This window comes from Trichechus manatus, unplaced genomic scaffold (genome assembly GCF_000243295.1).
Source record: "Trichechus manatus latirostris isolate Lorelei unplaced genomic scaffold, TriManLat1.0 scaffold00047, whole genome shotgun sequence".
Lineage (NCBI taxonomy): Eukaryota > Metazoa > Chordata > Mammalia > Sirenia > Trichechidae > Trichechus > Trichechus manatus.
The window spans coordinates 12648667-12664217 of NW_004443983.1; the positions used below are offsets into that span (position 1 = coordinate 12648667).

At 38.8% G+C, this 15551-nt stretch overlaps 1 protein-coding gene across 4 annotated transcripts in view; it reads right to left on the reverse strand.

The window, feature by feature from the left end:
* Nucleotides 1-15551, reverse strand: part of MAN2A1 (mannosidase alpha class 2A member 1) — a 194281-nt gene that overhangs the window by 114927 nt on the left and 63803 nt on the right. For all 4 annotated transcript variants that reach the window (XM_023731986.1, XM_004377005.3, XM_023731985.1 and 1 more), the window contains one exon: nt 2242-2369. In XM_023731986.1, the coding sequence (XP_023587754.1) occupies nt 2242-2369 (128 nt within the window). The remainder of the gene's footprint in view (nt 1-2241; nt 2370-15551) is intronic.

Consider the following 15551-nt stretch of genomic DNA (forward strand, 5'->3'; position numbering starts at 1 on the left):
GATGAGTAGCATCTGGGATCAAAGGAAAAAAAAAGTTAAAGAAAAAAGATTATATGATACTTAGTATGGAACAGCTAAAAAATTTCCATTAAAATCTGGGACAAGAAAGCTCACTATCATTAACCTATGCCACTGTTATAGAAGATATGAACAATGTAATAAAATACAGTGTACAGATCATACACAAAAATTAACTCAAAACAGACCATAGGCCTAAGTGTATGGGCTAAAACTATAAAACTCATAGAAAAAAAACAGAGAGTAAATTTTCATGATCTTTGGTTAGACAATGCTTTCTTAGCTATGACATCAAAGGCATGAGAAACAAAAGAAAATACAGAAAAACTGGACTTCATCAAAATTAAAAATTTTTGTGTATCAAAGGATACCCACAAATGGGAGACAACCCACAGAACGAGAGAACATATTTTCAAATGGTTATCTGACAAGGGATCTGTACACAGAATATATAAAGAACCTGTATGCATCAACAGTAAAAAGACAAATAATTTAAATTTAAAAAATGGGCAAAGGATTTGAATAGACATTTTTCCCAAGATATATGAATGACCAATAAACACATGGAAAGATGCTCAACATTATCAGTCTTAAACGCAAATCAAAATCACAATGAGATATCACTTCACACACACCAAGATGGCTAAAATAAAAAAGAGAGCAACACCAGCATCGAACTGTGACAACACATGTGAAATGTTGTCGGCCAGGGAAACTCATTACAGATTCCATGTCCAAGGTTTTTACTGGGGCTGGCTACAAAAGCACCTTTTGCCAAGTACATACCAGGATTCCAGACTCCCAGAAGGAAAGCAGGTGCTTAGCACAAACCACACTGTTTACACAAACAGCTCAGGCACAGTGAGACACCTTTATCAATTAGGAAATCCAACTTCCCAGACGACAGCCAGGGGCCAACACTGCAAGCAGACCTGCAGTCTCAGGCCTACAGTGTTAACTTTTCTGCACAGGCATGATGTTTGAAGCTTACTCTCAATGGTTCAAATAATAATAATAGTAACAAAAACAACATGTGGAAAGAGAAAAAAATAAAGAAACATGGTGAATGTTAATAAGCACTGAATTTGGGTGAAGGGTTTATTAGAGTTCTTTGTGTTATTCTTTTCTTTAAGTTTGAAATTATTTCCAAATAAGGAGAAATGTACAATAGCAGTGAGGGAGATTTTTTAAAATAATGTAATATTTAGAAACGGCCTTAATAAAAATATGTACACTTACCATGAAGAGACTACAAAATTGTACTGAGAGATACAACAGTTACATGCCATGTTGCAGAATGCAAATATTAGACATCATAAAGATTTCAATTAGTCTCAATTTTTTGTGAGTTATAGCAGACTTCTGATCTTATCAATCCAGACTGGTCTTCCCCACTTAGTCTAGCAATGGAATCTTTCTTCCCCAGAGAGGATCCATTCACACGGCTCAGGTAAGGCTTACCCTGCCCTCCACAATCCCTTCTCCCCCATGACCAGTTCTAACAAAATGACTAGGCCTCTGACTTCAGGTCCCATAACTCTAGCCACAATAAGTGGCTCAAAGATAAGCACCGAACCCAAGTCAGGCCGATCAGGTAAAGTATTAGGGAAAATTCCTTCTCCTAGTTGCTAGACTGGGAAGATGAACATCCCTGGCTGCCTAGAAGTATCTTATTCATTATGTGGAGACAGCCAAGGTGAAGACAGAAGCCAAGCAAACACAAGTAGAGCCAAAAGTGACAGTGTCCAGACAATGTAATTTGAATACCCTGGAACCAGCCTTACCTGAAGCTACCATATCCCTGCAATTCCTAAAAACATGGCTAATATCTTTCTTTCCTTCTTCAGTTTTTTTTTGTTTTTGGATTTTGTTTCCCTTAAGCTAGTAAATTAGCTTTTTGCCTCTTATAATCAAGAGTTCTAACTAATATATAAGATAATTAAAATGACACTGGGAAATAATTAGAATTTTAAAAACTACCTTAAAATTATAAAATAATAGATGAAACAAGGTAGATGGCCCTAAAAGTGATCACAGTATATCTAAGTAATACAGTTTATAAATTAAATAAAAACTACAAATTAATGAAGACAGGATAAATCATTCAACAATAATCAGTACTAGGAAAATTAGTTATTTGGAAAAATAAAAGAGCCTTACCTAACATTCCTAAAATTAATTATCCAAGGTAGCCCAAACAAAGGGAAAGATATTAACACATACCTAGATTTTTTTCCAGCCACTGATGTCCTTCAATTAGTTGGTCGATTAAGGCAAAATAATGTGGACCAGCTTCATCAGGCATAACCCAGCCACCTGTCACAATTTCAAACTGACCATTTTCTAGTAAACTAGGGAGAAAATAGCAAGAGTTTATATCAACAAATATAGAAAAAGTTCAGATAAAAAATGTAAATAGCATAAACAATTAGGGACAACCTTCAAATACAATCACTATTTTTTACTAGTTGTTAAACACACACACACAAAAAATTTTAAACCAGTGAATGAATTTCAACTTTGTGGCCCTGGTGATAAATCACCCTCAGTTAAGTGTCTTAGGTGACCCCTCTTTCCCAGGCAAAGCCATACAAGTCACTTTGGAGGTTTCTTTCATAAGGGTACAATCTCCCACACAGCTTCACGGATTCTGGGTATTCAGGAGTGGCATCTGATTTACTTCTGAATCTCTCAGAACACCTAACAATGTGCTTTACTCAGAGTGTATTCTTGACGAGTGTTTATTGGAGGGCTGTCATTTTAAGCACAGTGTTTGTTTCAATACACCTATATCGAAAAATCAATATTTACTTTAGTCCTTATGACATGGATAAGTTAATCATGTACACAAACTGCTAAAAAATAATAAAGGTAAAGCTAGTAAATATCATATGCCTCTGGGAATACAGACTGCATTATAAAGCAGATTCAGTTAAAATGTGGGCTATATAGTTTATTTTTCATTATTGTGGGAAAACCCTCTAACATTATCATTATCTATCCATTGGGTACTCCCTTACCATAATATCATACAAGGTTACTAGAACCCAAGCTCTAGTAAAACTGAATTGTTATAAGAAGGGAAAAAAAAAAAAAAAACTATTAAGAATTTGAACACGTGCCTGAGGAAGAGTATAAAGTCAAGAATTTTAGCAAATTTCAAAAGTACCACAGGACTGTGTCGATTTCCAACAAGAAGGTATGAGCAATAGTGTAAAATATCAGAAAGAAAAGAACTTGCTGTAATGAGAATATAGATCACCAATGCCTACAGCTAACAGCTAAGTACCAAGCCAAGTTTAGCTGTAGCAGACCAGAGGCACAAAGGACAAATAAATATTTTCCTGCGAAGAATATTACAGAAACCATAGCATTAACAATATCTGATTTATTCAAACATATGCATGATCATGTAACCAGTAACTGAGCTGATAATGGATACCATTTGTGAACAAAAACAAACAAAACTCCTTGTATAAAATCAAAAAGAAATGAATTATATCTGTATTGGCATAAGGATCACAAACTATTAATATAATTTCACCTGGAATATATGAGGACCATTACAGTGTCTAAAGAAACTCAAATATCCAGTGGAACCTTAGATTCTCACAGGCCCAAATCAAGAACTTAGCGAAGAAGCTGGAGATTTCTAAAAAAAATGCATTTAAGAACACAACTAATCCAAGGTGGTTTAGTGGTAGCATTCTTGCCTTCCATGCAGGAGATGCAAGTTTGCTATCTGGCAAATGTACCACATGCACAGTCACCACCATCTGTCAGTGGAGACTTGCCAGTTCCTATGATGCCGAACAGGTTTCAGCAGAGCTTCCAGACTAAGATGGACTTGGAAGGCATGGTGATTTACTTCTGAAAATCAGCCAATGAAAACACTATAGATCACGACAGAATACTGTCTGAGCCACATGGGGATGGCACAGGATCAGGCAGCGTTTCATTCCACTGTGTATGTGGTCAGCACAAGTCTGGCGTGGACTTCATGGCAGTTAACAACACTGTGTCCTATGCCAATGTGTCTTTGCTTCTACTTAATTTTCTTATCTTTCTGGCGCTAGCCTGACTTAGTCACATCCATGGTCACATCCATGGACCAGACCTAACCCTCATCCCTATGACCAGTGCTTGGCACCTGAGAGGTCAGGATGGGGTTGCAATTTAACCTCTGGCCATCAAACATGGAAACGTGACCTCATTAGTTCAGTACCCCCAGTAAGCGGATCCTCTGGAAATCTGTAGAAATAAATGAGTCAAAACAACTTCTTTGCTGCTCTTGAATAGAGAACAGGAACTACAGATCAAGAAACCTGAAAAATAAATGGAAAAAATCACCCCAACGATGGATTTTTTTCTTTTTTTATCTTATCAGTTTCATTTTGCTACAGAATTCCTGTTCCTTTATGAATGGTCTCCAGGAAACAGCCAACCAAGCAAAGAATAACACACACCACATACAGCAACTACTCTTCCCAGCCCTAACTGTGAATAATCCATCTCTTCCCCATGGATGCCTGAGATGCTACTTTGATCATGATATCTGTACACAATAGTTACTTTAAAGACTACCCCATCTATTAATTTTGGGGAGGCATAGTAAGCCTCCCACTCATTAAAATGTTTTCTAATATTTTCTTACCTATTTTCTTCTCTTGTATCTTTCCCAGTCTGGCTGGTCCCAGCTGCCCTCATGTCTCAGCTCAAATATAACATACCCAGGTAAGTCTCCCTGACCACTCAACCTAAATCAATACTCAGACTGCACCCTATAATGTCACAGCATCTATCATGATCCAAAAGGAGCTTAGGAAAAAGGGCAAATATAAAAATGAAATTTTGGGAAACTGAAACAGAAAATAGAAGAGGCTGAAAAGTCTAAAAAAAAAATCAAAAAACAACTCAAGGAATAAGCAGAAGGAAAATATAAGAGTAGAAGTGATAAGAAATGTTAAAGATGAAAAGAATAAATTTGTGAATATAGCCTGAAACATTCTAGAAAAGAGTAATGAGAGGCAACCTACCCTTCCAATTGGTAAAAGGTGTTAAAAAGCTACCATAACTGAAATGGTGTGTGACTTAGAGATAGATCAGTGAATCAGAATAGAAAGCTGAGAAATTAAAAAATATCTATTTATACACCCACTCCTCACTTATGGACATGGTTAGGTTCCAAAGACCAGGTGGGTATGTAAAAATCAGCATTATGTGAAAATGGAAGATGACCACACCAGATCATAAAATGGATGATTACCTCATTACATAACTGCCAATCCACTGAGAATCACAGCCTAGCCAAGTTGACATATAACCTTAACCGTTACAGCCAGCATTACTTTTGCCTCTCACCTCAGCGTTCTGTTACCGCCTACGGTGTGATTAATTACTTTTGTGTGTGGCCTTTCTAGCCATGGTCTTGTAATTCCCACCCCAGTGACTGTATGATAGGGTAATTGTGGCCTACCCAGGGGACTGGTCAGTTTTGCCTTAAAAGAGAGCTAATTCCACAGTAGAGGACAGGAGCCCACCACCATCAAGGAAGGCGAGGCCAGCAGCAGAGACCTGGCATTAGGAGATGGCTCAGTGGGCTTCCTGGCCCATGGAAAGAGAAAGCTGAGCGCCTTTGGACAGAGACTGAGGGCCAGGGAGAGGCGTGCCTGTGAGCACAGCTGGGGAGAGACTATCCTGATGGAAGAACCGTATCCTGAGTGTTCTTGAGCCTGAACTGTAACTGTTAACTTCCCTAATAAACCCCATAATTGTATGGTCTGTGAGTTCTGTGTGGCTATTGCAATGAATTATCGAGCCCAGCAGAAAGTGCTGTGGGAGGGACAGATGGCCGAAAGAGGAGGCGTGTCTGAACTCCTGACATTCTCTCAAGGAATCAGCCTTGGGCTTTTCATCTTGGTTCTCCTTCCCCCTTGTGCGGCTGGAGGAAGTCAGACACCACCCCCAAGCTGTTTTTACGCTGCCAGGCGTCTGCCATTCATGCACATATTAGTCAGAAAGTAGATTTTTTACTATTGTTGTAAATGCAAAATGTTGGATGACAAGATAGCCGATAAGTGAGAAGTAGGTGTATTAAAATAGCAATCATTAGTGGAAGAAGAACGGATTATCTTATTTTTTTTTTAAAAAAAGGCTTTAATTAGAGTGGTTTAAAATAAGATCATAAGAAAGTCAAGGTATTATGTCATGGAAGCCAAAGGATTCATGTTTTGAAACAGCACATTCACATAGGCTTTTAAGAAAAGTGCATGATACCACCTCACCCCCACTAGAATCGCTACGATTAACAAAAAAAAAAAAAAAAAATCAGAAAATAACAGGTGTTGGCAAGGATGTGAAGAAATTGAGACGAACCCTAATCCGTTGCTGGTAGGACTGCAAAATGGTATAGCTGCTGTGGATAACAGTTTAGTGATTCCTCAAAAAGATAAGCATACTATACGACCCAGTAATCCCAATCCTAGGTATTTATACCCAAGAGATTTGAAAGCAGGAACACAAAGAGAAACCTGTCCACCAATGTTCATTGCAGCACTATACACAATAGCCAAAAGGTAGAAATAACCTACCTATATGCCCATCAACAGATGAATGGATAAACAAAATGTAGTCTACACATACAATGAAATATTACTTGACCATAACAAGAAATGGAATCCTGCTACATGCTACAACAATGATGGTCTTAGTCATCTAGTGCTGCTCTAACATAAATACCCCAAGTGGATGGCTTTAACAAAGAGAAGTTTTTTCTTTCATAGTCCAGTAGGCTACAAGTCCAAATTCAGGGCTTTGGCTCCAGGGTAACGCTTTCTCCATCAGCTCTGGAGGAAGGTCCATGTCATCAGTCTTCCCTTGGTCTGGGAGCTTCTCTGCGCAGGAACATCAGGTCCAAAGGACACGCTCTGCTCCTGGCACAGCTTTCTTGGTGGTATGAGGTTCCCATGTGTCTCTGCTCACTTACAGGCCCACCAAGTGCTCGGAGGCACACCACTCCGCCAAGAAGTCTCCTGCGCACAGGCACTCAGCTCCCTTGCTGTGGGTCAGCAAGCCTAACTCCACCGATGAGTGCCTGGAGGCACCCCACTCTGCCAGGAAGCCTCCTGCGCACTGGCACTCAGCTCTCTCGCTCCGTGGGTCAGCTCCAGCACCGTCTCGTGCTGGTCTCCTGGTTCTGCAGCTGCTGGCTCTCTGCTGCTGCCGCTTCTCTGCTGCCGCTTGTCCTCTGCCACTGCTGCTCCTCTATCTGTTCACTTTCAAAACCGCTTCCACGTTTTAGGTATCTGTTAGAGCAGCACCCCACTCCCGGTACCAAATTCTGTCTTAGTCATCTAGTGCTGCTATAACAGAAATACCACAAGTGGATGGCTTAAACAAAGAGAAGTTTATTCTCTCACAGTCCAGTAGGCTACAAGTCCAAATTCAGGGTGTCAGCTCCCAGAGAAGGCTTTCTATCCTTGTTGGTTCTAGAGGAAGGTCCTTGTGATGCATCGGTCTTCCTTTGGTCTGGGAGCATCTTAGCACAGGAACCTCAGGTCCTCTGCTCATGGCACTGCTTTCTTGGTGGTATAAGGTTCCTGCGTGTGTCTCTGCTCACTTCTCTCTTTTATATCTCAAAAGAGACTGGATTAAGACACTATCTAATCTTGTAAACCTCATCAGTATAACCTCATCATAGTGATACAGTTTATAACACATAAGGAAATCACATCAGATTACACAGTCATACTGTACTGGGAATCATGACCTAGCCAAGTTGATACACATATTTTTTGGGGGACACAATTCAATCTATGGCATGGATGAACCTTGAAAACATTATGCTGAGTGAAATAAGTCAGTCACAAAAGGACAAATACTGTATGATCCCATTTATATGGAATGGGTGAATATCTAGAGACCAAAGCTTATTAGTGGTTATCAGGGGTGAGATGGAGGGGGAAAGGAGGAGTTACTACTTAGGGGGCATTGACCTTATGTTAATGGTGGTGGAATAATTTGGAAAAGGACAGTGGTAATGGTTGCACAACATGATGAACATAATGTCACTGAATTATACATGTAAAAATTGTTGAATTGGCAAGCGTTTTGTTATATATATTTTTACCACAATTAAAAAACAAAGTGCATGAGTAGGTCACAATAGGCATAAATAATGTCATAATAGAAAGCCAGGAAGAGAAACTTCTTAGCATAGTGTTATGGATTGAATTATGTCCCCCTCCCCCCAAAAATGTGTATCAAGCTGGCTAGTCCATGATTCCCAGTATTGTGTGACTGTCCACCATTTTATTATCTGATGTGATTTGCCTGTGTATTGTAAATCCTACCTCTATGATATTAATAAGATGGGATAAATGGCAGTTATGTTAGTGAGGCAGGACTCAATCTACAAGATTAGTTTGTGTCTTAAGTCAATCTCTTTTGAGATATAAAAAAGAGAAGCCAGCAGAGAGACGAGCGATCTCGTACCACCAAGAAACAAAAGCCAGGAGAATAGCACATCCTTTGGACCCTAGGTCCCTGCACTGAGAAGCTCCTCAACTAGGGAAGATTGATGACAAGGACCTTCCCCCAAAGCCAACAGAGAGAAAAAGCCTTCCCCTGGAGCTGGCACCCTGAATTCGGACTTCTAGACTCCTAGACTGTGAGAGAATAAATTTCTCTTTGTTAAAGCCATCTACATGTGGTAGTTCTGTTATAGCAGCACTAGATAACTAAGACACATAGTTTCTCTAATCGGGCTGACTAAACACTACAGGGAAAAAAAAAGACAACATAAAGCAACAATCAAACAGTGTGACAACTGGACACCTAACAGAAAAATCAGGTGAATAAGTACTCTTATTTCATTAAACCACTGGCCTTTCCTAATCCATCACTCTAAACCATACATGCCGTTGCTGTCAAGTCAATTCAGACTCATAGTGACCCTACAGGACAGAGAAGAACTGCCTCACAGGGTTTCCAAGGAGCAGCTGGTGGATTCGAACTGCCAACCTTTTGGTTAGCAGCTGATCTATAAACCACTGCACCACCAGGGCTACATAAGAATGGTAAAAACCAGACTACAAACCAAAGACTCTTAGAGGCAGAAAGGTTTTGTTTGACATAAAATACTCAGTTTGTTAGGCAAGAACAATTGTTATATGACTTGTTCAACCAAAAACAAGAAACGAAAAAACAACCAAAATTTAGAAATTACAGAAGTATACAAGTTTGCATGCTCATCCCTGTATTTAGAACATATGTGATAGACACTTAAGAAGTATCTGATGAAAGAAAGAAAAACAGAAATGATCCAAAGAACTATGAGGAAAACTGTTGAACTACCTACTGAGAAGCATGACAATGATCATCATTACTTAGTGACAGGTACAAAAAACAAGGACTTTTTTTCTTATAGAAACAACACATTAGGAAATAGTCACTTAGAAAAATAATTATAAACAATAACAGAAAAGCTAACCATTATTGTTAGTGATAAGACAAAAATAAAATTAAAACAAATTGCAACTGTGCATTCAAGACTTTTAAAAAAAGTATCAAGTAAGGGGTAAACACATATATCCAGAGAAAATTTTAATCTGAACAAATACAAGTGCTTCCAAATATTTCTATTCATTCAAGTATTCAACAGGCATCAACTGAGCTATTTTTCTGACAGACATGGGAATACAAAATCAAACAAGACGTGTTCACCCCATTCTTAGTTTCTACCAAGAGATGCTCTGGTTTGTGGTCCACTTTTTTACAAGTATACTTGATGATTTTGCTAATAAACACAAGAGCTAGGGGCAAACACAGGTTGGAAAGGCATATAAGATACACACTGATGAAAGTAAAAAGGCATAGGGAAAATGAGGGAATCAAGGGAGTACAGATTTTCCAGGAGTTAGAAAACCAAGTACTAACTTTCAAAATTATCAACTCTCCTGTTTCACTTTTTTAAATGGTGAGCTGACCTGTAACTACTAAAAGACATTAGCGTACTTCTGTGTTTCTACTATTTGAACATACTGGAGAACTTGGAATAAAAAGCTTAAGAAAATAACTGACCCAAATTGACCTAAGCATATCTGTCACAGCTCACTTTGCCTAAGACACAGAATTTACACTTAAGAATTTAATGCAAAGCATAAAACGCTGCAAATCATTTTCTCTGAGTGTCACTTTTACCCGTACGTAGAACCATCACACATTTGGAATTTGGTCACACACAGAAGGATACACTCAAAGAGCTTTTTTCCCTAATGGGGAAATTGTTACAGACAACTTAATAGCAAACAATGCATCATTTAGTGAGCTTCAAAGAATCACAAATTAATTTCACATGAAAAAACGAGTTGAATTTGTAATCACACATCTGGGGAAATATGAAATAATACAAGATGATGTACAGGAATTCGTTCTAAAATAAAAAATTAGTTAAATGGAAAATTAAGAAAGGTAGGAGGTTCCCAATGAAGCAATTTATAGCCTGAAGACATTCACTTATCAGATTATCTGATTCATATTCCTTTTATGGGGAATATCCAGTAAGAGGGTAAAAATAAGATTTGTTTAAAAACCCCTCACATGATAATTGGGGAAACTCACTGTATATTTTTTAATATTATTAACACCTGTCTTTAAAGACTTAGTATATGTGAGATAGATGGCAAATTTGTCATCTCTTGTCATTCTGTCCTCACTTCGTTCCAGCCATACCTGTCTTCTTTCAGTTCGATATCCATACTCTCTGTCTGCTTAGAATGTTTTCTCTCCCAATATTTGCCTCACTGTCACATGCTGCCCAAATCCCACTAAATCATATCTTTCATAAAATCAAATACTTCTCTTTCATACCATTTATCACAAAATGTAATTATATATTTGTATGTTTACCGTCTTCCTTCCCCAATAGACTTGTTAGCTCCATGAGGGCAGGAAGCATGCCTGTTTCATTCTCCATTTAATACTCAATGTTCCTGTAAGTGGAAACTATGGTGGCATAGTAGTTAAGAGCCATGGTCGGCAGTGTGAATCCACCAGGCGCTCCTTGGAAACTCTATGGGGCAGTTCTACTCAGTCCTACAGGGTTGCTATGAGTCAGAATCAACTCGACGGCAACGGGTTTGGTTTGTTTGGGTTCCTGTAAGTATAAAACCGTAAGAAAAGGGTACACCAATAACCCATAAGAATAACAGACAAAAGATAAAAGCAGACATTACACGAAGAACTGGTTCCTAAAAATGTGAAGAGAAATTTAACCTCATCCATAAGGAAAGGCAAATTAAAACTCCAATGAGATGCCACTTTTCACCTATCAGATTAGAAAAGATAAAAAAGTTGGATAACATACTGTGAAGTCAAGGATGTGTGGAAGTATTGCTGGCAGTAACTATCAAATTTTAAAATGCACATATCCATAATCATCAAAGTAAGTCAAAAATAAATGAAAGTATTGAAAAAAAAGAAAGCATTGTATACATTTAAGATGCACTCTATGCATTAACATATGACCAGAACAAAAACATCAACTGGGATTAGTAAAATAAATTAAGGCCTATCCATAAAATAGACTTTTATGCAGCCTTTAAAAAGAAAAACGGCCCCTCTTTACCGAAAGGTAAAAAGCATGGCACAGCATACTGTGCATGGCATGCTATCATTTGTATAATACATATGTCTATGCACATATGTCTATGTACATTACGTAGGGAGCGTATCTTTTCCTGTACATCTATAAAACGCCTCTGGAAAAACAATCCAGTCACAGTGGCGACCTCCTGTGAGAAGAACAAGATGACAAGGAGACAGAAGTAGCTGATCACCTTATATTTCATTGTGTACCCTTTATAGACTTCAGCTTATATTCAAACATAAATTAATTTTTTTTCCTAAACTTAAATGCTATATGTCCTGATTTCTCCTAAGCACTGATGATTAACAAAATCATTCCTTAAAATAGTCATAAAATTAAAAACACCGTAGTTCTCACATTAGATGGATCAATCAATAATTTCTACAAAATTTTAATAAGCAGGGAATACACTTTAAATATTTCACTGTATAGTAAATATTTCTTCATTTCCTGTTATTTTTCCAACTCAGAAAATGTTTAATCAAAATAAATTAGAAAATACTTCAGTTTAAAGAATAAACTAAAACAACCTACTCTTAATGTCTTGCTATCATGCACAAGGGGTTACATAGGCACAGTTTTTAACCAACTTATTTTACTTAATACTATAGCATGAACATGATTCCATTTGAATAAGTAGAGACATATATCATTATATTTATGGCTGTATTGTATTTCTTTTTTATGTTTTTTTTTTTAAATTGAGATATAGGTAACAGACAATAAAATACACATACTACAAGTGTTCAGTTTGATGGATTTTGACAATTGTTTATACTCCTGTAACCACTACCCAAAACATGACATAGAATATTTCCATCAACTCATGCCCTTTTCCAATCAATTCTCACCAACTCCCTAAAAGAATGCCACTTTGAAATTCTGATCTGTATCACAATAGATCAATTTAGTCTATTCTTAGACTTCATAAAATGGAATCACATAATATTTATTCTTTTGGTCTGGCTTCTTTTGCTTAACGTGCTTTTGAGGTTCATTTGTGTTACTGTGCATTTCAGTAGTTCATCATTTTTTATTACTGAGTAGCACGTATTCCATTGTAGAAATATATCATAAATTTTCAGTCCATTCTCTTGGTGGCAGATATTTGGATTGTTTCCAGTTTAAAGCTATTATGAAAATGCATGTACAAGTCTTTTTGTGAACACGTTTTCATTTCTCTTGGGTAAATTCCTAGGAGTGGAATTGCTGGATCATATGATTTATGTTTAACTTTGGAAAACTCTTTTGTGGTTTTCAGAAGTAGTTGTACCACTCTGTATTCCCACCAGCAATATAGGACATTTGCTGCACATACTCACCAACATTTGATGTCGTCCGTCATTTTGATTTTAGCCATTCCAGTTCCTAGCAATAGTTTCAATTTACATCTCCCTGATGATCCATATTACCTGGCTGATGCACATGCCCCCTCCCCCCAGTGTTGCAGCAATAAACTTCTTCTAGGTGTTTGAACATGTCATGTTCTTGCTAAATTCTGGCCCTGGTGGTGCAATGGTTTAGTGCTTGGCTGTTAACCAAAAGGTTAGCAGTTCAAATCCACCAGCTGCTCCTTGGAAACCGTGTGGGGCAGTTCTACTCTGTCCGATAGGGTTGCTGTGAGTTGGAATCAACTCAACAGCAACAGGTTCGGGTTTTGTTTTAACCTGGAATACCTCCCCATCTCCTCTGCTATCCCTTTACTAATTGGCTAATGCTAGTCCCCTTCAGGTTTCAGCTTGAATACCACTTGCTTCAGAAAGCCTTCCCAGACCCCCTCCTTTCACATGGAAGAAAACACTTGATTATAATACTGCGTTCAATTCTGTCTTGCCTGTTCTGCCCTTAGGATAGGACCAGTTGGTCTTGCTCACCTCCTGTATGCCCAGAGCCTAGCACAGTAAATATTTTTGAATGAATGATGGAATAAATAAGGGAAGGCTTTGGAGATGAATTAATATTTCAGCTGAGTCCTAAAAAATGAGTAGGACTGAGATTGTACAGTGCACAAAAGGGAAAAATCCAAGCTGAAGGATGGGCAAATTCCTAAGAATCATGAAATAGCATGTGTCTGAGGACACCCACATGGTGCCTGTGAGGCAGGAAGAGATTAGAAACAGAGGTGGACAAGTCAGGAAGAATCAGATAAAACAGTCAGTATGTGCCAGCCAAAGGAGATTGGTCTTCAGCTTTTGACACTGGATGTCACTGGAGCATTTTAGAGCAAAGAAGCAACATGATCAGATTCATATATTAGAAACATAGCTCTGTTGGTGAAATGGAAGACAAACTAGAAATGGCACAGCTGGGAAAAGGAAGACTGGATGGAGATTTTCATAATAGTTCAAAACAAGAGCAATAGGGATGGATATCAGGGATCAGTCTCCAGAGCTACTAAAGAGGCAGAACTGACAAGCTCCAGGGATCAAGTCAATCCTGACTCACTGCGACCCTACAGGACAGAGCAGAACTGCCCCATAGGGTTTCCAAAGAGCGGCTGGTGGATTTGAACTGCAGATCTTTTGGTTAGCAGCTGAGCTCTTAACCACTGCATCACCAGGGCTCCTTTTTTTTCGGTAAGGACTGACTGAGGAGCACTGGTGGTGCAGTGGTTAAGTGCTGGGCTGCTCATCGAAAGGTCAGCAGTTCGAACTTATCAGCCACTCCGCTGGAGAAAGATGTGGCAGTCTGCTTTCATAAAGATTACAGCCTTGGAAACTCTATGGGGCAGCCGTACTCTGTCCTTATAGGGTCACAGTGAGTCGGAACAGACTCGACAGCAAAGGGTTTGGTTTTGGTTTAGGGACTGACTGCATGTGGAACAAATGGCAGACTGAAAGGCCGGTGCCACAGTTGTTAGGAGAACTGAATCTGGAGCAAGGCTGTCTGGCTCTGGTCCTGACTCCACACTTACAAACTAGGTGACCTTGGACATGTTCCCTAGTACCTCTGCCTCAGTTTCCTCAACAATAAAATGAGGATAATAAAGGTTCTTAACTCATAGGAATGCTGGAGGACTGGTTGAATACAAGTGCTTGAACATTCTTAGCATGTAGTAAGCATTCAATAAGTGTTAGCTGCAACTATTAACCATTAATTAACTAGGAAGAAGGAAGAAATCTAGGTTGGAGCTTTACATCAAGAAGTAGCCCAAACTGCCTGATAATTGAAACAAGAGTGTGGATAAGATGCAAGATGAGAAAGGAAGACCAAGGGGTATTCCCCCACACTGGAGAACCAAGGCATTTAGGAAGTGAGCAGAGAGGAAATAAGAAGAGGTGATGAAAAAGGAATGCTCAGCAATGCAGAAATAGAACCAGGAGAAAAAGAGCTTGGGGTCATAGGAGCCAAAGAGAAAAGAACGTCAAGCAGAATGGAGTGGTCAGTGTCAATACCACAAACAAATCCTCCCTGAAGACAGAAAGCACCCAATGAATGGAGCAACAGAGAAGTTCCTCCTGGTTTTACCAGTGTCTGTGATGTAAACAGAAGTCAGCAGTTGAAGCGAATGAGAGGAAGAAGTAAAGCAGAGCCATTTTCACTCAAGACTGAACTGGAATTAGAGGGGTTGGGGTAGAAAGTAGTTGTTGTTAGCTGCTGTCAAGTAGGCCCAAACTCAGGGTGACTCTATTTACAACAGAACAAAATGCTGCCCATCCCCATAATCAGTTGTGGATCGGATCATCATGATCCATAAGGTTTTCATCAGCTGATTTTTGGAAATAGATTACCAGCCCTTTCTTCCTAAGTCCATCTTAGTCTGGAAGCTCCACTGAAGCCTGTTTAGCAACATAGCAACATACAAGCCTCCACTTCCAGTTGGGTGGTACATGAGGTGTACTGGTCAGGAATCAAACCCAGGTATCCAGCATAAGAGGGGAGAATT